The 25,266-nt window shown below is 48.8% G+C and overlaps 1 protein-coding gene across 8 annotated transcripts in view; it reads right to left on the bottom strand.

Moving 5' to 3' along the window:
* Positions 1–23,838: 23,838 nt before the first annotated feature.
* Dym (dymeclin) overlaps positions 23,839–25,266 on the bottom strand; it is a 359,511-nt gene continuing 358,083 nt past the window's right edge. For 7 of the 8 annotated variants that reach the window (XM_048806245.1, XM_048806244.1, XM_048806242.1 and 4 more), the window contains one exon: positions 23,839–24,227. In XM_048806245.1, coding sequence (XP_048662202.1) covers positions 24,078–24,227 — 150 coding nt within the window. In that variant the 3' untranslated portion in view covers positions 23,839–24,077. The remainder of the gene's footprint in view (positions 24,228–25,266) is intronic. The other variant, XM_048806246.1, reaches the window with a different exon arrangement.

Genomic DNA, 25,266 nt, shown 5'->3' with positions numbered 1-25,266 from the left:
AAGGACTGGGGAGCCCCGGCCAGGCTCCTACTCCCACTTTATGGGGGGTGGGCTGCAGGGCCCACTCCTGACCTCCAGGTTATCACCGCACAGGTTGGAGGTCCCTCTGCACCCCGCCCCTGCACTGCACAACCCTGGGCAGGCTGCAGCATCTCCTCCATGAAGTGGCTTGTTGGGGACAGGGACAGTGCTAATGCCCAGAGTGCCTGGCTCTTATTTATTTATTTATTTATTTTGGTACTGGGGATTGATCCCAGGGGCACTTAACCACTGAGCCACATCCCCAGACCTTTTTAATATTTTACTAGAGACAGGGTCTCACTGAATTGCTTAGGGTCTCACTGAGTTGCTGAGGCTGGCTTTGAACTTGCGATCCTCCTGCCTCATGCCTGGCCCATTTAAGAAGCAGGACACAAATAGTATCTTTCATTTCTGCACCTTCCCACCTGCCTGCCTCGGCCTGGCATAACTTGTCCTCCCTTCCCACGGGATCTCCTACTTCACTGCACCCCAATCCCAAAGCCTCAAAATTTTCTAGCAACTTGTTCCTCCTACATTTTTTCCTCACCCTGCACCCCTACATTCTAAAAGGCTCATAAAAACCTCTGCCATTTATGGGGCCAGCTATTCACGCAACCTCTTTCTACATTAGATCCATAATTCTTGCATCAACCGGGAGAAGTGGATTATGACTCTGTTTTATAGATGAGTAAACTGAGGCTCACAGAGGTAAAGAGATTCGCCCAAGGTCATAGCTGAAGTGGGCAAGTGGCAAACCTGGGAATCCAACCAGGAAGACGGGCTCCAACTCACCTCTCCAGTCTCAGTGGACACAGCCAAACAGGGATGAACACTGGGAGGTGGCGGTGGAGGTGGGGACACATTTCCTTCACCCTCTCCCCCAGCATACTTCTTTCCTTGTTGCTTTCTTCTGAAGTACCGAGGACTGGACCCTGGGGTGCCCCACCACTGAATTACATCCTGGTCCTTCTTATCTCTTAGTTTGAGATAGCACCTTGAACTCACGATCCTCCTACTTCGGGCATCCTGCGTTGCTGGGATCGCGGGCCTGCCCAGCTCCTGTGCACTTTTCTAAAGTTCAGACAGGAAGGAGCTGCAGAGTCCCAGAAGCCCCCTAGCTGGTGTGGCCATGCTTGTGGAGAAGGGGTGGTCCCTGGGAGATACACACTCAGATGCCCCGAATCTGATTTACCCCAAGGCCCTAGAACCTGCTATGAGCATTTTATGGCTTTTGCGCCCTAGTGCAAGCCAGGACTCCAACGGTCTCCTTTCCAGTTGTCAGCCAGTGCAGCCATTTTAAAAGCAGTGGGGCTGTATGGGGTGCCTCTGAGCCCTTTAGCGGGGACTTCAGTTCCAGTTCCTTCCTTTTCTGCCTGTGTTACCAGGGGCCAGCTACTTCTCTATGCTGCAGTTTCCTCCTCTGTGAAGTTATGAAAGGCTGTTGAGAGCCACAGCCGAGTTGGAATGGCGCCTGGCATATTACCAGAAGGAGTGGTTGAGAGGTGACGCTAGCGAGCCATTAAGATGATGATAATTTAGTTAAGCTGTGTATAATTGCTGTGACTTGGATGATGGTGGATTGAAACAGGCTGTCTATTCAGTTGTATATGGACCCCTGCTGACCAGCAATAGGGCGGCTCCTGCTGCCTCAGGCGCCCCCGTTGAGTTCCCGTTGAGCTCTTGCAGGGGATTCCTGGAGAGTTTGAGTTGGTTGGTGAGGTTCCAGTGGGGGGAGTTCCGGTTGGTGTGTGGTGTTCCTGGAAGGGCCACGGGGGTGGGGGGGTGGGGGGGTGGCATTCGCAGGAGTTAGGGCAATAAAGAAGTTCCTGTTTGAACCTACAAGTGCCTCGTGGCGGCTCGGTTATTTTGTGCCCAGCCAGACTGCGGCAAAAGGCAGTCCTCTGTGGAGCTTGATTGGAGATGCATCTTAGCCCACTGGGCTGTGGTGAGAACTGAGTGAATTTATACCCTCTCAGGCAGAACTGGGTGCAGAACAAGGTCCATACGTGTCAGCTGCAGTGAGTCTTCCTTGTCCTGCAAGAGTGAGCTCAAGATACCCAGCCTCAGCTCCAGCACACGACTGAAGCGCTCTCACAGCCTTCCAGGCATCCTTGCAAAACATTCATTCCCTCACGGGCCTTGAAGTTAGAGGCTGCAGCATGTCATCCTTACAGGATCCTGAGGGCCCTGGAAGGCTCCAGTGGTTCCAGCTCTGCCCCAGGAGGTCGGGCTCATGGGTAACATCCATGACTACATGTCCCCTGGGCCTATCCCAAGGTAGGTGCACCTTCTCTAGATCTGGGCCTATCCCAAGGTAGTGCACCCATCTGATCCAGGAGGACTGGGGTAGGAGGAGCCATGCAGGACACTCACCCTGTTTGAGCACCCTGTGTGCTGGACCATGTGGGAGGGGCTTTGCAAATATTTCATTTTCACCTATCCTATGAGACAGGTGGCATCAACCATCATCTTATTATAGTTGTGAAGAAGAGGTTCAGAGAGTTAAGTAGTATACCCAAGGTCACACATTACTGGGATTCAGAGTGGACCCACCTGGCTCCAGAATCTGATTTTCTTTGTACAACTCACTCACTCCTCTAAAGTGGGCAGCTTTCTGGGGTTAGCTGTGGATCATCCCCAGAGAATGAAAGTGAACTCCCCAACTTTCCCCAAAGAGAGGGCCCCATTCTTACTTCACAAATGAATACATTTCAGGGTCTTAGGAGATGGAAATTGTGCTTCATCTCTAGAGCAATTTGGAGAGTGCTGCCATTTTAATAGTATTATATCTCCGATTCATGAATATGGTATGCCTTCTTATTAATTTTAACTTTTAAATCTTTCAACAATGTCATTGTAACTTTCAGAAAACAAATTCTAGATTTCTCTTATTGAATTTATTATCAAGTATTTTATTCTCTATGCTATTTTAAATGAATTGTTTTCTTTCTTTTTTTAAAATATTTTTTTAGTTGTAGATGGACCCAATACCTTTATTTGTTTATTTTTATGTGGTGCTCAGGATCAAGCCCAGTAGCTCACACATGTGAGGTAAGTGCTGTACCACTGAGCATCAACCCCAGCCCTGGAATTGTTTTGTTAATTTCATTTTTTTTTTTTTTAATTGGGGATTGAACTCAGAGGCCTTAATCACTGAGCCACATCTCTAGACCCGCCTTTCTTTAATATTTATTTTTTAGTTGTAGTTGGACACAACACCTTTATTTTATTTATTTATTTTTATGTGGTGCTGAAGATCGAACCCAGGGCTGCGCATGTGCTAGGAAAGTGCTCTACTGTTGAGCCACAACCCCAGCCCACATCTCCAGCCCTTTTTTTTTTTTTTTTTAAATATTTTAATATTTATTTTTTAGTATTTGACGGACACAACATCTTTGTTTGTATGTGGTGCTGAGAATCGAACCCCGGGCCGCACGCATGCCAGGCGAGCGTGCTACCGCTTGAGCCACATCCCCAGCCCTCCAGCCCTTTTTATATATTATTTAGAGACAGTGTCTTGCTGAGTTGCTTAGGGCCTCACTAAATTGCTGAGGCTGATTTTGAACTTGTGATCCTCATGCCTCAGCCTCCTGAGCTGCTGAGATTAAGGCATGTGCCAGATGCCCGGTTTCTTAATTTCATTTTGGATTGCTCATTTCTGGTATACAGAAACCAAGTTGGTTTGTATATTGATTTTTCCATCCTGCAAATTTGCAGAGATTGTTTAATGGTTCTAATAATTCCCTCTCCCCACCCCCCTCGCTGCTAGAGACCAAACCCAGGGCCTTGCACATGCAGGCAAGCACTCTACCACTGATTTACACTCCCAACACTTCTAATCATATTTAATGAATTATGTAGGGTTTTCTCTCTTTGGATACATCATCTGCAAACAGAGATAGTTTTGCGGAGGCGGTGCCAGGGATTAAACTCAGGGGCACTTGGCCACATCCCCAGCCCTATTTTGTATTTTATTTAGAGACAGGGTCTCACTGAGTTGCTTAGGGCCTCGCCATTGCTGAGGCTGGCTTTGTTTTATTTGTTTATTTTTATGTGGTGCTGAGGATCAAACCCAGTGCCTCACACATGCTAGGCAAGCATGCTGCCATTGAGCTACAGCCCCGCCCCCTGAGGCTGGCTTTGAACTCTGGATCCTCCTGTCTCAGCCTCCCAAGCTGCTGGTATTACAGGCATGCACCAATGTGGTCGGCTCAGAGATAGTTTCTTTCTTTCTACTCTGAATGCCTTTCGTTTCATTTCTTGCCTGCTCACTGTGGCTAGGACCCCTAGCACAATGTTGAATAGGAGTGGGGACAGCAGAATCCTGCTTTATTCCCAACTTAGGGGGAGACCACCCAGTTCTGTGCCAGTAAGCATGATATTAATAATGAGTTTTTCATAGAAAGCCTTGGGTTGGGGTGGTTCCTTTCTATTCCTAACTTGATGTGTTTTTATCACAAGCTATCTTAATATCATAAAGCTATTTAAGAAATGGACCCAGCCCCCTCTCCTGCTGGGGGCCTGCTGGGGGTTTGGTGGGGAGCAGAAGAGGGAGGAGGAAGAGCTGTCAGCTTGCCACCACTCTCAGGGGTTCCCTTGGCCTGAAAAGGGAAGAAAGGCTAGCAGGGGCCAATCTAGGGGTCACTATAGGTCTCCTGTCACCAACTCATACAGGGACCTGTGGGGGACAAGGGAAGAGGCAGTCCATTAGCTTGCTTTTGCACCCCGAGCTTCAGGACACATATGCCACGGACACACTGGAGAGTGAGACCTCGGCTCCAGGATCGTGATCAGCTCTCCCAGTCACTTCAGCGACAGCGCCACTTCACCCCTTTTCACCTCTCTGTCCTTCCATCCCTCTCTCCAGTTCTTCCTCTGGAAACAGCTTCACCAGGGAGAATCCCTCCCCTCTTTAACGGTCACCTCTTGGTGCCTTATGATGCTGGGCAGCCTTATCTCTGCTGGATTGGCACACAGCAGGTGCTCAAAAAATGTTATCTTCCCTGGATATGCACACAGAGGTGCACCTACATGCATACGTGTGTGCTGTGCGGGCAGGGGAAGGGCATAGGCTGAGCTGGAGGGTCCTCAGATGGCCCTGGTTGGGAGGTGGGGGCTCTGGGAGCCTTGAAGAGACAAGCAGTTCTTTTGCAAGGGTCTAGGGGACAGTCCTGCTGCCCTGGAGTCTACACCCAGCTCTGCAGGCCTGCCATCCTGGGCCCTAAAGAAGACAATGAGGTGGAGGAGGTGTTTAGAGCATAACTTGTGGCTCACAGGCACGACCTCCAGTCACTAGACGGGGACCAACTCGAAGAAGGAGGAAACCGAGGCCTAGGAGGGAGACAGTTCATCCGCAGATGTCACCCTGGAGCCAGAGGGTCTCAGGAAATAGGAGCCTGCCCTCCTTCACCATACCCCAATCAGAGCAGTTAGAACAAAAGGGCCCAGTTAGGTCTGCCCTCCTTGTCAGGAAACCGGGAGAAGCCAAGGCCGAGCTTTGTCTTCTCCCTGGGGGTTGTGAGGAGTGGGGAGAACCCAGGAGGCCCAGAGGGGAGGGGTGGGTTGGCTGTGCCTGTGGGAACCACTGAGCTCCACTCTGGCCCCCTGCGGGCCTTGGCCTGGGTCTCTGAAGGAGGGGCCCTGCCTTCTGTACCCCAGATTCCAGTAAGAGGCCTGTTAGAGCTCTGCAGCTTTCTGCCCCGCCAATGTCCCTGCTCAAGGACAGAGCGGATGGGCCCAAACTTCCCCATTTATTTCCAGTTCTTGGGGGAATCTGCGTTGAGGGCTGGAAACCCAGGAATCCTCTGCATCTCCTTAGTAGTGGCCAGCAGGCCTCTCCCTGGACAGAGCTGCCCCTCCCACCCCACACAGCTGCACAGCTGGAGAACCTGGGGACATGTGCTGGACATGTACCTCCCCCCCAGCCCAGCCTGCATGGCTGAGGAAGAGAGGCCACTGTGACCTGGGCTTGGGCCTTGGGTTAATAAGTTCCTCTCCGAGCTGCTGAGCACACCTGAAGCCCACTCTATGGCCACATTCAACCCTCATGGTGGCCTTTACCTCTGCTCTCCAAGTCCCCTGGATTCTGAGGGTTCAGGTGGTCTGTGATTGTCTATCCTGTCTTTGGCCAGGCTGGTGTCTCCAGTGTTTTCTGTGCACGTGCACAGGGACCCAAGCTCAGCAGGGCTTCAGAAGGTCTCTTCATCTCCCCACCCCACAAAATGGACCATTTCCCCCACTGAGGACACCTCCCCCAGCCCCGCCCAGGGCCATCTTCAGCTGTTCCTGTTTCTCCTTCATCCATAACTGGAGCTGAGCCCTGGTCTCTGGAAGAGGAGCCTCCTTGACCAGCCGGTGGGGGACAGGGCGCCCTGGCTCTGGAGTCCCAGGGCTGGTTTGGGCCCCTGAGGTCCTTGTGTGACCTGGATCTCAGAGCTACCCCCTTGGAGCCTTAGTGCACTGCGGCCGTCAATTTCATGAGGGCCCCTTCCCCCAGTGCAGTCCTGACGCTTGCCCGGCCATGTCCCAGCTTAGACCCCTGAAGGCTGGCGTCTGTGGAGAGCCAGGTGTCCATATGTCCACCCTGGGACCGACTTCCATCCAGTATTTCCCCACAACGTCTCCACTCCTCTAGGTGAAGGAGACAGCGCAAGCCCATCAGCACCCCTTGCCCTAAGTGCCCTTGCTCATCCCCCTCATCCTCCCGCAGCCCCCGCCCCTGGCTCTGTCAGTGAAGGGGAAGAGGAAGGGCTGGAAGCCCAGGAAGACATGGCATCAACAAGGAAGCTTGGCGGCTGGACGCTCAGGTCCCCAGGTCAAGGCAAAGGAGCTCCGGGAAGCATGAGCTCAGCTGCCACGCCCTAGGGAGGGGACGTGCCCTTCCCTGCCTGATGGCAGGGCCAGTGGTGGACGCGACCCATGAGCTCACCTCTCCTGGCTCCAGGCAGCAGCCCTGCCCACCTCTGGAGAATTCCATGACTCAGGTGAAAGGGGCGGGGCCCTGCCAAAGTCTCAGAGCCAAGGTCACACCACCCTGTACCTCACCATCTCTGGAGCATCTGCGGGAGATAAAGGCCCGGACTGTGGGCGCTGCCTTCCCACTGGGCAGAGGGAGCTTGAGGGGCCTAGAGGAGAGCTCTGGAGCTTGCGGGTGCCCGGGAGCTCCTTCCTGGCTCTTCCCCAGCAGCCTGCAGGGTGGGAGCTGGGTTGCAGCTGGGGCAGGCAGGCCTGGGGCCCAGAGGTGGAGGCTTGGGCCTAGCTTCAGGGAGCTTCCCTGGCAGATGGGAAGCCAAGTGTGTGCCCAGCTCACTCCCACACCAAGGGCTGCCCGATGTGGCTGCATGGTTGTATACTGCTGGACTCCAGGGGGCGCCCCACACACAGACTTGATAAACTGGCCAGGGGTGATGTGATGATGCTGATTATCTCTCTCACACACCCACCCACACCCACATCCACACACCCCACACTTACACTCCCACACAGACACACACACAAGCAGGACATCTTCAAAGTGAATTCACACCAATGTCCTCTTCCCTGCTTAATGAGACCAACAGCAAAGTAAAGGGGTGACTGGGGCCTGGGGCGGGGTTCAGGAAGGAAGAGCTGAACTGCCTTCCTACTGAAACCCCTCTCTGGGGTCTGCTTCAGGTTCCCAAAGGCCAGGATGATCGTCATGACCCTAACTGGGACCCACTGAGGCCAGCTCTGGGCCAGCAGCCTCCAATTGTCCCTGGTGGGCCTGGCCCTTGCTCATGGTGCTCTTCAGCAGTCCTTGCCCATCTGGACTCAGAGGCACAGTTGAAAGGTGACCTGGTGCACAGGGGCTTCCAGGAGCCCTGAAAGACTGCGCCAGCCATCCCCTCCTGAGCTGTCCTCTCTCCTTCCCTCAGCCTGGAGCACACCCCTGCCCATTATTGGGTGTCAACCAATTCGAAGCAGACTGAAGGCATCAGACCTGCTCTGAGCGTGCCACTTTGGGCACAGGCTTAATGTTTGTGACAGCGTTGTGTGTAGATCAATTATTATGCTATTTTATAGATAAGGATTTGAGAGGTCCCCGTAGTCAGTCCAGGCTGTCTGTTTCCAGGGGCCGAGTTTTTTTTTTTTTTAGAGAAAGAGAAAGAGAGAGAGAGAGAGAGAGAATTTTTTTTAATATTTATTTATTTTTTTTAGTTTTCGGCGGACACAACATCTTTGTTTGTATGTGGTGCTGAGGATCGAACCCGGGCCGCACGCATGCCAGGCGAGCGCGCTACCGCTTGAGCCACATCCCCAGCCCAGGGGCCGAGTTCTTAAGGTGTCTCTAGTGTCCCCACCTTCCCCTTTCAAGTTTCCAGAGGGAGTTGGTGAAGTAGCTTCTGCTTTACAGGGACACTTGCTTGGATCCCTGAGCTGCTAAGTCTGTGTCCCTCTCCGCTGAGGCTGCGGCTGTGAAGAAGCCCAGGCCAAGAGCCGCGGCTCCAGCCCTCAGCCCAGCTGAGCCTGCAGATAGCCCACTTCCGATCCCAGTCGGCTGAAGGCACCTCCTGGGCGTTTTGACCCTGGCGTTGAGTGACCCAGCTTTGGTGACTTGCCTGCAAGCCCCAGACATCATGGGCAGGCATGAGCCATTCCTGCTGTGCCCTGTCAACCTTCTGATCCAAACTCTGGACAGTGGCTGTTTGAAGCCACCAAGTTTTGGGGGTATCTGAGGTGCAGTACCAGATAAATGGAACAGCTGCCATCTGCTCCTGGCCCTGCTCTGTCACCGAAACCCCTTCAACACACTGGCCCAGGACTTCCAGGTGGCTAAATTCAACGGGCTCATTTCTGCATGGCCTTTGTTCACCTTTTGGCCACCATTCGGGCCTTCTGGAAAACACCCTGGCTCTTGGCTTCTGTGACATTCTCTTCCTCCTGGCCTCTCTCTCACTGCCGAAGCCTTGGTCCCCTCATGGGGCTCCTGTCTGTCAAATGCTCCTTGAATGTGGGTGTCCCGCAGGGTTTCTGTCGTCTTATTCTTATCTCCCACACACAGGGCTGCAATTCCATGCCTCCAAAGGCCCCTGGACCCAAATCAACAGCTGCGTCCTCTTCCCTCTATCCCTGCCTCCCCTCCCAGACTTCCTGTGGCCTAGTTCCTGCCATCAAATCACTCCCCATGCCCGGCCTGGACACTGGGGCCCACAGAACTGGGAAGGCCATGGGTTATGTGATGACGCTGATTATCACACACACACACACACAGGGAGACTGGTGCCATCAGTCTAGGCAGAGGGCTGTGGCTCCTCCTGTTGTCCCCGCACAGCCTTATCTGAAGGTAACTGCTGTTTTTCTTTTGCTGTCTCCGCCGGCCTGCTCAAGGGCCCAGTGCTGATGGTTTTGCTGACCATTGGCAAGTGAGTTCACCCCTGAGTGGAAACGCAGAGCCCACAGTCCCTAGGCCCTTGCTCTTGCCCCCTTTGCTTGTTAGATCTGATTCTGCCTTGTGTGAGGACAGTGGCCTCCCGGGACTCCTTGGGGTGAGTTGGCCATTCTGTGGCAGAGGATGGAAATGTCCTTGAGCTTGTTCTGGGGTCTGCTGTGCTCTCCTGGAGCTGTCCCTGTGGACAGATGCTAACAAACTAACAAGCAGAAGAAGGGTCTGGAGGTCAAGAGCCATGGGCAAGTAGTGGGGGCAGTGGGGCCTGTGGTGGTGGGGCTGGGAGATTCCCTTGAGGGGCTGAGAGCAGAATAGACCCACAGGGGACTCCATTTAGGGCATGACCTCGGCATCTGGGGCCAGCAGAGTCTGAGGGCTCCAGAGCAGGAGGGGTGTCCAGTTTCCTACATGGGAGCCTGAGGGCTGCAGGCCTGCCTTGGGTGAGTGTGTCCATTGGAGTGTGGGTGTTGGGGTGTGTGTGTGTTTGGGGGGCTAACGGAAGAGGAAAGCAAGGAGATGCAGTTAGACATGAAGGTGGGGAAGGTCAGGCCAAATGGGGCAACGCAGGGTGGCATCTGGGGTTATGGGCAGAACTGCGTCCCTCAAATTCAGGGAAGTCAACGCCCAGTCCCGAGAATGGGACTGTCCCTGGAGATAGTGACAGGTCATTGAGGCAAAATACGGTCACTGGGGTGGAGCCTTAATCCTATCTGACTGGTAGCCTTCTGTTAGTTGGCTTTTTGATGCAGGGTCTCACAGGAGCCAGGCAGAAGCTCTACCACTGAGCCATGTCCCCAGCCTCCACTTACGTCCTTTGAGCAAGAAGAGATTAGGACAAAAACACACAGGGAGGGAAGACAGGGGAGGACACAGGAGGAAGGCAGCCCTGGGCAAGCCGGGGAGAGAGGCCTCAGAAGAAACCAAGGCTACCGACATCTTGACTGTGGGCTTCAGCTTCCAGAGCCATGAGGAAACAGATACTGTCGTTTGAACCACCCCTCCCCCATCTGCGGGACGTCTTAGGGTGGCCCCAGCACACGAACACACCTGGATTCCAAGTCAAGACAGGAGGAGGGCATGTTGGGTGGCTGGTGACAGCAATTTCAGATGGGCTGCGCCTCCCACCCCCCACCCAGCCTCAGGGCGAGTCACACCCACCTCAGCATCAAAGTTCCACCACCTGCCCACCTTCAGTTCCTGAAGGTTCAGCTCCTTTGCACCAACAGAGAATCTGGAAGTGACCCCGGCTGTCCTTTAAGAACTAGCACCCCACCTCCTAAGATGCCGTAGCTCCAGAGCCACCCAAGGGCACACACACATAATATGTCATCCATTAAAATTCCAGTTTTACAGACTTGTTCTAAAATTGCCCAAAGGATATGGAAAATAGCCCTCTTTGAAGATGTGTGCGTTTTGGAATGGCTGCCTCAGCCGACATCTGGTTTCCTGGTCTCTGGACTGAGGGGGAGGCTGGGTCTGGGCCTCCTGCTCCCTGAGAGCAAGGGCTGTTTTGGGGGTGTTCTCCCTACCCTGGGCCCCTTCTACTCTGCCTGTGTCATCTGGATTGGGGCTTGTGCTGGATGTGAATGTCCCTGTGTGGTGCCTCCTCTCTGTTCCCTTCACCAGCAGACCCTTGGGCCTCCTCCAGCCCCAGGCCTGCATCCCTCATCCAAAGGTCCTGACTCAGTCCCCATGGTGCCACCCTGACTCAGAGCCCAAGCCCGACACTCCCTCAGGTGGCAGGGCAGATGGGGAGAGTGTGCGGAGGCAGATGCGCAGTGAGAGGGCCGCACTGTGTGTGCCTCAGGCTCCTGTCTGTGCAGTGGGGATAATGATCCACCTGCAGATCCCAGGCTGCTCTGAGGGGCTGCTGGGCCCTGGTGGCCAGAGAGGAGGCTTGCCCACCCTGAGGTGGGAGGAGCTGCCAGTTCCTGTTGGGGAACCAGGGAGTTGTGGCCAAGCCATGGGAGCCCAGGCAGGGAGGACGCAGGCTGGGCTGGCCCAGGATGGCTTCCTGGAGGAGGCTGGATTTAAGCTGGGTCAGCAGGCTGAGTCTTCCTCAGAGGTGGCCAGGACACATGTAGAGTTTCTTCTGAACCTTCTGCCCCGCCCCCCAAAAGACAGACAGCCCCCACCACAGGGTCCCACTCTGCCAGGCTCTGGGGCTGAGCTTAGGTTCCCTCACCGCCACCTGTCCCCCATCCCATCCTTTCAGTGGACCCAAAGGGAAGCCGTCCCCTCTATGGGGTTGTCAGGTGAGTCCAGGTTCGGACCCACATTCCTGGCAGCCTGCAGGGAGAGCTGCCCCATGCAGCTCCCTCTTGTCTGGGAGCCCCCATGGGCACTTCACACCTTTCCCTCCTACTCCTGTGGCCCTACCCCTGGGCACGTCATTCTTATTACAGACCAGGGATTTAAGGCTCCAGAGATCTGAGGGCAGACCTGGACCTGCCGGTGCCAACCAGGCAGCCAGGTGGGCTGCTCTGAGGCCAGGTTCTCCCAGGGTTTGGGGGGTCGCGGGGAAGCATGCTGATGTCTGTCCTAGCCACAGTGTCCCCTGAGGGGGCCGAGCGTGTGAGTGTCAGCGGCTGGTGTTTGAAATTGGAGGCCCCCAGCCCTGGGTCCTAGGGACCCAGAGGACAGCATCTTACCAGTTTGGACAAGGCTGTGTGGCAAAGGCAACTGCTGAACTCGGGGGACTGCAACGGGCCAGGGAGAAGAGGAGGGGGAGTGAGTGGGCAGAGTGTGAGCAGGTGTGTGTGGGGAGACTGCAGCCAGACCCCTCCCACAGGGCCTCTCCCTGCCCAGCACAATGGGGCTGGGAATGCACAAGACCATAGGATGCTGGGCTCCAGGACTGGAAGCCAGGACAACACTTGCAGGTTGAGGGCTCCACTGTGTTGTCCCCGAGGGCAGACTTCCCCACTTAGGCTAGATGGGCCCTTTAGGAGCTGGGATGGGCTGGGGAGCTGTGCCATGGCAAGGACAGGCATGTCCTTGAGGGCTCGGGTCGGCATGAATTGTTTGCTCCCACCCAACTCTGATTCCTATTAAGCAGACCTGGGAGATGGAGTGGCTGCTGTGCGTCCTGCAGGGGTGCTCACAGAGCCCTGAGGAGCATGGGCTGGGCTGGCCATGAGGTGGCTGTGGATGCCTTGGGCTCATCCCTCCCTCATGGCTCCAGGCCCCCCACAGGCAGACTGGCCTCCACCCTGGGAACTGTCCCTTGGTGATCCAACAATAGGGCCTGGGAGCTGGGATCCAGGATCTCTGGCTGGGGTTTTCATTAAGATCCTTGCACTGTCACTGCATGAAGACCTGATTTCTACATGGTTCCCTGGCCACCCTGCCTCTCCCTTCCTCCAAGAATAGCCTGGCTTACACATTCTGAGATTTACTCCATGTAGCCTGGCTCCAGAACCTGACTAGTTTGCCACAACAATGGATCCCTCTCCTTGCCAATATTGGTTTAGGAACTGGGCATGGAAATGTGAGGGGGCTTCTGGGAGAGAACCCCACTCCACACTGTGCTCTGGATGAGATCTTGTCTTGATGGAAACCCCAGGAACTGTGGCAGCCTTCTTGTGACTCCGAGGGGACCTGGCCAGAGGCTGTCAAACTATAGATGAGCAGAGCTTGGTTCTGTTAAGATGGCACTGAGCTGCTGTATTAGCCTTTGCTGGGGTTTCCTATCATGTATGATAATGCAAGTTATTATTTATTGGATGCTTGTCATTTTTAGAAACGGTGCTAAATACTGGTATTAGTCAATAGATGCTTTTTTTCTGTACTGGGGCACTTTATCACTAAGCTACATCCTTGGCCCAGATTGGCCTTGAACTTGTGATCCTCCTGCTGTGCGCCACTGCACGGGGCTAATAAATACTTCTTGAGGTCAGATGCTGTTGTGCGCACAGGATGTAGATTTGTAAGAATCACAAGGTCTCTGCTCTCAGAGAATTTATATTCTCCATGCTCTCGATAGTATATCACTTAAGATCCAAAAAACAGCTGGGTGTGGTGGCGCATGTCTGTAATCTCAGCAGCTCAGGAGGCTGAGACAGGAGGATCTCAAGTTCAAAGCCAGCCTCAGCAGCTTAGTGAGACTCTAAGCAACTTAGTGAGACCCCGTCTCTAAATAAAATATTTATTTAAAACAAAGGGCTAGAGATGTGGCTCAATGGTTAATTGCCCCTGGGTTGAATTCCTGGTTAAAACAAAAACAAAAACCCGACTCTAACAACAGCCTGAAGTCCAGTGACAGACGCCACAGCTGGGCTTCAGGGGTCCCAAGCAGGGGGCTTCCTGGCACTAGAGGCTGGAAAGCAGAAGGCATCTCTGGCTCCCCTACAGCTGGCATTCTCCCCTCCTAGAGTCGCCTGGCTGAGACTTGAAAGGGGGAGTGAGTATCAGGGGTAATAGGTAACAGGCATTAGGGAGAAGTGTGGCACTTGGTTCCTCTGGGGCCACTGTGGGCAGAGTTTAGAGACTGGGCTGTCACTGCACTGATAGATGCTGGGTGCTGAATGGGACCAAGTTTTCAGTCCTGGGGAGCCACTGGCATTTCTACTGGCTGTGTGTCATCCAAGCTGAGGTCCCTTCCCCTCCCCGCCCCGCTGCCCCCAATTGGGCAGTTACTTAATACCCAGAAATAAATCATTTTCTGCCTAAGTCAACTCAAGAAGCTTACGTGCTTGCCACAAATACCACCACCACAAATGTACCACCGGTTTAGTCTCATCCACTAAATGAGGTGGTGGATGAGGCTCCACCCACTGTGGGTGAGAGGCTGGTGGCCCTTGGCATAGGGTGGAAAATAATTGGGTCAGAGAGTTGCCTCCTGTATTGAGGAAGGAAGCAGACACAGGGCTGGGAGCAGCAACAGGCTGGGACTTGGGCTTATCTTCCTTGAAGAGGGAGCATGGTGCTGTTTGTTGGATGGACAAAGGCAGAGACAGTAAGGGGAACCTCAGTCCCTCACAGTCTCCACGGTCTCTCCAGCTCCCAAGATGGCGCGGAGTTTGAGTAGTCAGTCTTACTGCGCTCAGAGATTGTGGGTCTGGGTGGCCAATGTGGCTGGAAGTGGAGGAAAAGAATCCCAGAGAGAAGGGAGCACCTTAATTTGCTACTAATTGAAGCCACTGGCTCTACAGCTGAGCCCTATAGGGGAAGACTCCACCTGAAATTCTGTATGCAGTGAGATGGCCTCCAACAGTGAAGGCAAAATAAAGGCACTTTCAGGTAGACAGAAGGTGGATTTATCAACAGTAAGCAGTGTAACCACCCTTATTGTGGGCCGCCCTCAATCTACGACATTACCTTCAAACATCGCCCCATGTAAAACAACTCAGAGAAACTGGTTTTATTAAACCCAAACTTTTGAACCCAAAGGTTGAGCTTTGCAGTTACTCCTGCTACATTTCATTTCATAAAATCAGCCTATTGCTCTTTTTGGATTTTCCCTCTATCATCTCCCAATTTCATGTCATTCACAGGTCTAGAGGACATTTTTTTTTCTAAAATTTCATCCAAAGCAAAAGCAAAACAAAACAAAAACCAAAAAACTTTGATAAGAAGGTTGCACAGGGCAAGTCTGAGACCAGAGACCAGAGACCAGAACCATCTAGATAACTTCCCTTAGATCAGTGGTTCTCAAAGTTTCTGGAATCAACACACTGTGTGTGTGTGTATCTGTGTGTGTCTGTGTGTGGTGCTGGGGATTGAACCCAGGGCCTTATGCATGTGAAGCAAGCACTCTACCAACTGAGCTATATCCCCAACACTCAACACACCTTTTGTGCTCTTAAAAATTATTGAGGACCCCAAAAAGATGTGTTCATGTGGGTTATGTCTTCAATATTTATTAAAAAAAAATTAAACTGAGAAATTAAAAAAATATTTAACAACTTAGTAAAATACAACAATAAATACATGATGTTAATGCAAATAATGTATTTTTATAAAAACCCTTTAAAATTATGAGAAGGGAGAGTGAAATAGTTTTGTATTTTTGCAGATTTCTATAGTGTCTGGCTTAATAGAAGACAGCTGGATTCTCATGTCAGTTTCCCTACTGGATCTTGCTATATCACACACCAAGCAACTTCTGGAAAACTCCTCAAGAAAACTCTCTTTGAGAAAATGAATTTGTAAAAGAGCAAATAACTACTGGTGATGATGATGATGAAGCCTCAAGGACCCCTGGAGGTGGGTGTACTGGACAAAGGGGTGATCACATCCAGGGGAGCCGGAGCAGGAGGTGCTGAGCTCTCATCACACTGTTAAGAAATGTATTACTGGAATTTTTCATTAATATATCAGAGGTAACCGAAACCTCAAAGAATGATAAGGGGGACTACTGCACTGCCTTTTATTTATACATTCTGGCGTTGATAGTCATCTGGGGTGCTTCCAGTTTTTAAATTCTGTCTCCTAGTGCACATTCGTGCATTTCTTTTGGGTGTCTTCCTAGCATGGGGATTGCTAGGTCTTAGCAACTTTTTACTAAGGTCTTGTTGTCAACTACAGTAGTACTGCCCAAGTTTCCCCAAGTACTTTTCATTTATATTCCTACATTCAATATATGCCATTTTTGTTGCTCTAAATCTTCACTCACACTGGATGTTTTGGAGAGGTTTGATTTTTTTAAAAAGGAATTTGTTCATTTTACTAAAAAAAAATCCAAAAGTAATTTCATTGAGAAATATTTGACATCAAAACTGCATGTAAAATGTACAATTTGATTAATTTACACTATAATCTAGATCATTTCATCTAGATTTAAAATGAACCAGTGTCATACTGCTATGGTTTCAATGACCCCTCCAAAGCACACTTTGAAATATATTGCCATTGCATTGGGAGGGAGAGGGCCTGAGGAAGGAATAAAGTTTGGCCTCCAGATTCTTCACGTCCCCCGACCCCATGCTCTCTACCATGTCGTGATGTAACAAGTTGGCCCTCAAAATCCTGATGTTGGACTTCCTAGCCTTCTGAATGGTGAGAAGTAATTTTATTTTCTTTATAAACCACTCAGTCTGTGGAATTCTGTTATACCAGCAGGAAATGGACAAATGCAATATACTATATTTTTAATTTCTGCACGGTCGGAAGGAATCCAACCATTTCCTCTTCTGATACTGGCTATTCCTCTTCTCTCCCATGCCATTTCTTCTTTGATCACTTTTGTTAGGGGTTTTCAATCCTCAGTCCTTTTAAAGAAACAACTTTTAACTTTTCTGATTTTCTTTATTGTATATTTGTGTTCTTCTGCATCAATAATTTTGGCTTTTATCTTTATTTTTGGGTTTCATTTGCTGTGAGCGTGGGTGTTTTAAATTTTGAGATGGTTGCGTGGATTACTGATTTTCAACATTTTCTCTTTTCTAACACATGCATTTAACAATACATTTCTAAGCACCGTTTTAGTTGCCTCCCATAATTTGTTTTATCCTTATTTTTTGTTTCGGTACCGGGGATTGAACCCAGGGGCACTTTACCTCTGAGCTATGTTCCTAGCCTGTTTTGTTTTTTGACACAGGGTCCTGCTAAGCTGCCCAGGCTGGCCCTGAATCTGCAATTCTCCTGCTGTCTCTGGATTACAGGCACACACCACCCTATCTATTAGTTTTGGTATGTACTTATTTTTGTTATTTGGTATGTACTTATTTTTCAATTCAAAATATTTCAAATTTCCTTTGTGATTTCTTTACCAGATATAGAAATCTAATTTCCAAACATATGAGGATTATAACATTTTAAAATAATCAATTTCCACTTTAATTGTGTTGTGGTCAGAGAATATATTTCTTTTTTATTTTTTTTTTAAAGTTTGTTGAGACTTTTATGGTCAGCATTTTGGAGCAAATGCCATTTGTGTTTGAAATGTATTCTACTGAATGAAGTGTTCTACATATATCCACTTGGCCAAGTTTGCTAATTGCATTGCTTAAATCTTCTATGACTTGATTTTTGTATGTTAGTTTTAAATTATCAAAATAGTCATGTTAAAATCTGACTCTCATTACATATTTGCTTTTTATTTCTATCATATTATTTCATTTATTTTCAAATTACATCATTAAGTGCATAAACATTTAGTATTAGTTCCTCTTCCTGTAATTGAATTGAACCTTTTACTTCTGAAAAAAGAAAAAAAAAAATTCTGTTTTTGGCCATGAAATCTGCTTTCATATATTTATACCACTTTCTTTATAATTAACTGTTTGTTGTGTATATGGTTCTTCATATTTTTCTTTCATAATTTCTAAACACACGTTTTAAAGGAATCTCTTATAAATAACACAAAATCAAGCCCGACAATCCTTGTCAACATTTGAGCATTAGTTCATTTACATTTGATGCAATAATGGGTTTATCACAAATATTTTGCTTTGTATTTTTCCACCTGTTCTGCTTTTTCTTATTTCCTTTTTTATCTTTTGCAACTCTTAAATCTGGTCCCTGAATTGATTATTCCAATCCCCCTTATTGGGTTGAAAGTTTCATACTCTTCCTAACATCTCAACTATTACATTGTGCATACTTGACTTACCCAAGTCTGATATTAAGTGGGTTTTTACCTCCTTGGATGTTTCAAGGGTCTTAGAACACTCACACTCCACCTGAGTCTTCCCACCTACTTTTACTCTCATGCATTTTATTCCTACATATATTTAAATCTCCATAAGACAGAATTATTGTTTTATGTAATGTTTACATCTTTCTCTTTTTTGTTGCTTTCAAATCATCACATCCCCTAATTTTTTTACTGTGTGCATTTTCTTCTTAGTCAAACCTTTCCTGAAGCTCTGTCTTCATGTTTGGGATCATTTACTTCTGCCTTTAAAACACCCTTTTAGTATTCCTTTAGGGTAGGTGTGCTGATGAATTAATTCTTCCAGCTGTTTCTCTAAAAATGTTTTTATTTCTCCTTCATTCCTGAAGGATATGTCCCCTGATTAGAAATTTTTAGGTTGACAATCATTTTCTTCCAGCATTTCAAAAGGCAGGATTTCACTGTCCCTACTGTTCCTCTGAAGCTGGCTGTCAGTCCAGATGTTGCTCCTTGATGGTTACATCTGCCCACCCTTTCCCAGCAGACTGGATATTTTGTTTGCTTGAGGATTTACTCTGATGCATCTCGGTGTGGATTGTGTGTTTTTTCTTATCCCACTTGGGGTTTATAGGAAGGCTTTTTCAATTCATGACTTGATAACTTGAGTTTTTAGAAAAGTTCTTAGCTGTTTATTTTATTTTATTTAATTTTTTTTTAAATTAGATAAAGAGAGAGTGACAGAAAGAGGAGAGAGAGAATTTTAAAAAATATTTATTTTTAAATTTTCGGCGGACACATCTTTGTTTGTATGTGGTACTGAGGAGCGAACCTGGGCCACACGCATGCCAGGCGAGCGCGCTACCGCTTGAGCCACATCCCCAGCCCCTTAGCTGTTTATTTTAAAGATCCCATGCTCCTACACTTTCGAGATTCCAACTGTACTTTGATCAGAAATTCTCATGTACCCTTTATGTCTTTTACCCCTTAGTCTCTATTTTCTGTCCTTGACTCTGCTTCACACTCCCCAATTTCTTTTACTGTGTGTATTCTCTTCATAGTCATGTCTAATCTGCTCTTAAATCCATCCAATGAACTATGTTTAAGTTCTTATTATAGTATTTCCAGCTTAAAAAAGTCTCCAATTCTCTGCTGAAATTCTTGGTAATATAGCTGTTTAAAATGCAGTGACTAACATATCTAGAGCCTTTCTGGATATTTGTGTCCCCCTCTAATGGTTTAAATGCAAGTGATTCATATTGTTTGGTCATCCATACCTGAACCTTCTGATTGTAGTACTATAGATGTAATTCAAGAACTTGGGGGCTGGGGTTATAACTCAGTTGGCAGAGCGCTTAGCTAGCATGTGTGAAGCACTTATTGGGTTCAATCTCAGCACCACATAAAAATAAAATAAAGGTATTGTGTTCATCTACTATAAAAATGTTAAAAAAAAGAACTTGGGTTATGTTCACTTTTTTTAAAAAAATAATTAATTTATTTATTCTAATTAGGTATCCATGACAGCAGAATGCATTTTGATTCATTGTATACAATTGCAGCACAACTTTTCAGTACTCAGTTGTACATGATATAGTGTTGTACCGTATGTGCAGTCATACGTGTACTTAGGGTAGTGATGTCCATCTTATTCCACCATCTTTCTCGCCTCCAAGCCTCCTCTCTTCCCCACCCCTCCTCCCCCTTTGCCCAATCAGAGTTCCTCCACTTTTCCCATGCCCCCTCCCGCCATTATGGATCCAGCATCCACTTATCAGAGAGAACATTCGGCCTTTGGTTTTTTGGGATTGGCTTACTTCCCCTAGCATGATATTCTCCAACTCCATCTATTTACCTGCAAATTGCCATAATTTTATTCTCTTTTAATGCTGAGTAATGGTTCATTGTGTATATATACCTAAGTTTCTTTACCCATTCATCTATTGAAGGACATCTAGGTTCGTTCCACAGTTTAGCTATTGTGAATTGAGCTGCTACTAACATCGATGTGGCTGTGTTACTATAGTATGCTGTTTTTAAGTCCTTTGGTATAGACCAAGGGGTGGGATAGCTGGGTCAAAACTTTCATTCCCAGTTTNGGTCAAAACTCAAACAAACAAACTAAAATAAAACCATACAAATTTGTTGGGAGGCATCCAGCAGGGTGGTGAGAGTTCACCTCTTTAGCTGTGCGGGGCTGTGTCATAGTTTTAACATTTGTCCTCTCCAAAACTGGTGTTAATTGCCACTGTAACAGCATGAAGAGGTGGGCACTTTAAGAGGACAGTGGGCCCTAAAGGATCTGCCCTCTCAGGAAGGATTTTTGGAGTGGTTCCCCTCTCCCTGCCCTTTTGCATTGGGATGAAACAGCAAGAAGGCCTCACCAGATGCTGTCACCTTGATATTGGACCTCCCAGACTCCAAAATTGTAATAATTTTTTTTTTTACAAATCGCTTACTGTGTGCTACTCACACCACAGAACACACTAAGGTAGGCTGCTTTTCTCCTGGGCTTTGCTAGGCCCGCAGTAGCTGACATTTGCCTTGTGAAATCAAGTGGTGGTTGGAGCACTGACCAAGTGGTGGGGCTGCTGATGAGTCTCCCTTGCTCTGCTTTGGGACCCTGACTACCCTAATGATTAAATTTTGTGCTTTAATAGAATTCTTTAAAAAAAGAAAAAAAATGCATTGTTCAGTGTGCATTGTGTGCTCAGTTTTTCATACTGACAGAAAGCTTAGTTCATCAGAGAACAGAACCCTGACCTCCTTGACTCCAGGAGATCATGGATACTGGAGGAGCCCTGAATTTGTCTTTGGAAGGCCCAAGGATCAGTCCCTGATATCAAGTGGCAACTACTGAAATAGCAGGCAAAGTACCAAGAGGGAACCAAGAGACCTGCAGGGTTGACTTCATGAACGAGCCCGGGAAGCCTCAGCCAGAGCACCTGAGTCTAATTCATGGCCTGCCACACAGAGCAAGGAGCTCAGTTATGCAGGCTCCATACCTGGTGCAAAACTCTGGCTCTTCTGAGTCTCAAGGATGGCATGGTGCCTAAAGAATGATATATTAGGAGGGTACGGTGGCGCATGCCTCTATTCACAGCAGCTGGGAGGCTGAGGCAGGAAGATCACGAGTTCAAAGCCAGTTTCAGCAACTCAGTGAGACCCTGTCTCTAAATAAAATATAAAATAGGGCTGGAGTTGTGACTCAGTGGCCAAGTGCCTCTCCATTCATTCCCTGGCACTGCCCCCCAAATCAAGAATGATATATTAAGAAACTCAGCACCTAAGAGCCCACTTCCACTGAATGCCTCTTTTGGAGACATACCTTAATCTGTGCTAGTGAGAGGGGCGAACACTGTCTGAGGCTGCTCCTATGTTCTCTCCTCTTTACATCTTCCACTTTTCCATCTCTGCCTTTCCCTCCAGAGAGAAGTGTGTGAGCAGTGTGCCTCCTATGCTGCCATTCCAGGGTCCTGTTTTCTTTACTTTCTGGTCTTTGCCCTCTTTGGTGTGCCCTGCTTAAGGTCCTGTTCAAGGTTGTTCCTCTACCCTATGACACCAGCCCCAAAAGGTGGTGGTTGGGACCAGAGTTAGAATTCTGATGCTTTGTGCAAAGTGCCTGAACTCTGATGAGAAGGTGGAATTGAAAGGGGGCACATTGTTTTAGAAATAAATACGTGGCAGAATCCTTTGTTGATACAATGACGAGATGCAATAATGGCTTCATGCCTCGGGTAAAACCACCTTGTCTATTCTGTTAATTTCCATCTGAACTCTTGTGTTGCTGCATTTTGCACATTTTTACTTTGGGGGAAATGAAAAGATTTCTAAGCAAATTAATACTCAAAATGAATTCAAGCAGAGCAGGGGATGTGGCTCAGTGGCAGAGCACTTGCCTAGCATGCTCAAGGTCCAGGTTCAATCCCAGCACAGGCAAAAAAAAAAAAAAAATCAAGCATAATTCAAGCACAGCACTTAAATTTATTGCCATGTGATAAATCTTTCACAAAAATAAGAAAAGAACTCTGGGTGGCTTTGCAAAGCTGAGGCAGTGATGTGGGTAGAGGCCTTGATGCTGGGGGCCCAGGTGGTGGAGGCTGCTGCCCCAGGGGAGCTAGGCCTCAGCACTTGTGCTGTGTAGCAGGCTGGAGAGGAGGAGAGGGAGGCACGTCTGAAGCCAGGGCTCCGGTGAACTCAGGGAGCCTAGAGGCCTGAGGAAGTGGCCCTCAGTTTCTTGTCAAGGGTTCCGTGGCAGTTTGCTCTTATCAAGATGTCTGGGCTCTTGGGGACCATATTCCCCCCTGCTCCCCACCACATGGATTGACAGTCCTGTATCAGTCCTGTGTCATGGCTGTTCCATGGCACTGCCCAGCCTTCAGACTCAGAGGACAATTCTGTGGTCTTAACAGACATTAGCTGCTTCACATAACACTTAAAAACCTTTTTATTTTTTGATGCTGTTTGTTCAAAGGAAAAGAAAGCAAATTAGAATGCTTTGGAAACAAATTAAAGCTGTAAGTCATTTCCCACATAGGAAATAGGCATAATGCTACCTCAAATGACAACCAAGTCATTCCACCTTCAGGTCACCTGCACCCCAAAGCTGGACTGAGGAGAAAGTGTGAGCCACAGCACCAGCCAGAGATCCCACACAGACCACAGGAGGGGAGTCCATGGCCATTCTTGGGGACAGGGGGGCCTGAAAACACAAGTGCTGAGAGGGAGGCGGGCCCAGTCATGTGAAGCAGCTGAGTCCCTGCGAGGATCTCTGGGAGGGCCAGGAGCCAGCCCCTGGGATGCATTTGCTTCCTGTGCCCACCTCTCCAGGCCCTTCGTCATCCAGCCTCAGGGGCTTCCACTTCACCCTGTCCAAATGAGGGTAAGGGAACGCTCCTAGGCCAAAAGCCAATAAGGACGGCCCATCCCTGGCTTTTCACTGGTGGAAACCACACAGAGGTACACTGAAGTGCTGGCATGGTTTTAACCTTTACATCAAGTGTGGTGACTGAGGATGTGACAGACCAAAATGAATAGAGACGCTGGTCCTGAAGAACTGAAGGGGTGACTGCCAGCTGAAGCAGCTGCCCAGCCTCATCTGGGTCAGGCGCTTCCCATTAGGAAACCTGCAGACGCTTTTTCACATTCTTGACAGTGAAACTAGGCTCCTTGTCTATACTGGGCAGGGACTGGCCAGGGACAGTGTGTGACTTGAAAGGACAGTCCTATGGTCCTCATACCACGATTCTGCTCAACAGAGCTCAGTGGCATGTTCCTCAGAGAAGCCCCTTCCTCTAGCTCAGGGACCAAACCCACAGTTTTCATGGCCCCAAAGCATTTTTAAAGTATTAGAAACAAAGAGAAAATCATGTTTTTCATTTCACCTGGATTATAGCATTAATAAATGAGTCTCCTTTTGCTTTGACTAGCCTGGTTGAAGGAAAACAACTGCTTTCAAAATTAAGCTTTTCTTTTCCCGGTGATGAATACAGAGCAGATTCACTTAACCCGTGTGATGCTCTAGTTGAACTCCAGCTGTAGTTCAGAGGCCAACTCTCCCCAAAGGAGCCTTTTTCTTTCTTTGAGGGAAAGACAAAGAGCCTTGAAAGGTTAGTGCTGCACTGCCCAGGCCAGTGTTTAGGACACTGTGGACTGCTGAGAGGCGTGCACGCACGCGCGCACACACACACACACACACACACACACAGGCATGTGTGCCTACATGGCCAAAACAAAGTCTTAAATGTGCTAACGACAACAACAAAAAAAATAGTGTGTACTGCTGTGTTTGTTATGTGCCTAGGGCATCAGGATCCTGGGAAGCTCTAGATTTTTGGTTTAGAAATAAAACTGCATGTTGACTAGCAGGTTTTCATGTTTATTATTGTTGTGTGCCCCCAACCCCTTGCACTACAATCTAAGCTGAGTGATCTACTGCCAACTGGCATCAATTCTCCAAATCTAAGTGTGCGAGGGAAACACGTTTGTGATCCTCTCTGATAGAAGACACACTGAGCATTCTGTCTGCCTCTGTTTCCCAGAAATAAAATAACTAGCAGGGCTGTTTGGCTGGGGTGGTGGGAGGTGCGTCCTGCCTCAGTCAGAATCCATTGTGAACAGCTGGACGTCCTGTGGGTTCCAGTACAGGCCTACTGCTGAGTTGTAGACCAGAGACCAGACGTAGGGGATGAAAAACTCCTCGGGCTGCTCCTCTTCCACATATTTGAATTTCAATTCTGGAAATTTCTGCAACAAAAACAAGATGATTTTATCATCTCCCAGTTCCATGCACAGGCAAGAGCAGCAGGAGTTTATAAGTGGTGTGGTGAATGGAGAATCCCCTCCCTTAGTCCGTCACAGGCTGGAAGCGCCAGGCTTTTAAGACATTTGCTGTACAATGGATCCTCAGGAAATGTAAATAACTTGTGGCACGAGTGACCCCACAGTGAGTTCTGGTCAGTTAATGTCAGTCTGGCTGACAGTTTGCTGAGGAGGGACCCAAACAGCGCATATGACTAAGATGAGACTTATCACAGCTGAGCAAGAGCCCCTCCTTTGGGCCGGACAATGTTCAGGCAAACATCCTGTGGTGTATGAGGCTGGGACCTCATCTGCAGTGTTGAGTCATTCTGGAGATGAGGACCCTCCCTCACAAATCCTGGGCCTTGAACTAAAGAGGGAGACGCTGGCCACAGTATTGGAGTGGGCAGCTTTCCCCACAGCCTTAGCTTTGAAGAGGGGAGCTCAAGGTCACTCTTCAAAGCCTTGCAGGTGCCCTGGGCCTGCACTCCTCAGTCCTGTCCCACAGGGGAGAAGGTGAGCCGCTTAGCAGCCTACAGTGGCACTTACATTATAGCAGGTTTTGGGCTGTAAAAATTTTCTGATTTGGGGGCTGGGGTTGTGGCTCAGCGGTAGAGAGCTCGCCTAATGCGTGCGAGGCGCCGCATTTGATCCTCAGCACCACATAAAAATAAATAAGTAAAATAAAGGTATTGTGTCCAACTACGACTAAAAAAAAAAAAGATGACTATATATCCTATGCCAATTAAAAAAAAATAAACAAATAAAATAAAGGTATTGTGTCCAACTACAACTAAAAAATATTAAAAAAAATTTTTTTCCTAATTTTATTCCTGACCTATATATGTAATCCAGCTTGGACACAGAATGATTCTCCTAGCAGCCTGAGGAGCAGCTGGGACCTACTAAAGCCTTTGGTGCCAGGGCAGCTCTGTCAGGAGAGACCACAGTTTGGCGATCCCAGTCACAGGTGGGTGGGAGATGA

Source organism: Marmota marmota, unplaced genomic scaffold (genome assembly GCF_001458135.2).
Source record: "Marmota marmota marmota unplaced genomic scaffold, marMar, whole genome shotgun sequence".
Lineage (NCBI taxonomy): Eukaryota > Metazoa > Chordata > Mammalia > Rodentia > Sciuridae > Marmota > Marmota marmota.
The sequence above is the reverse complement of the archived record's forward strand: the minus strand, read 5'-3'. Positions and strand labels throughout refer to the sequence as shown.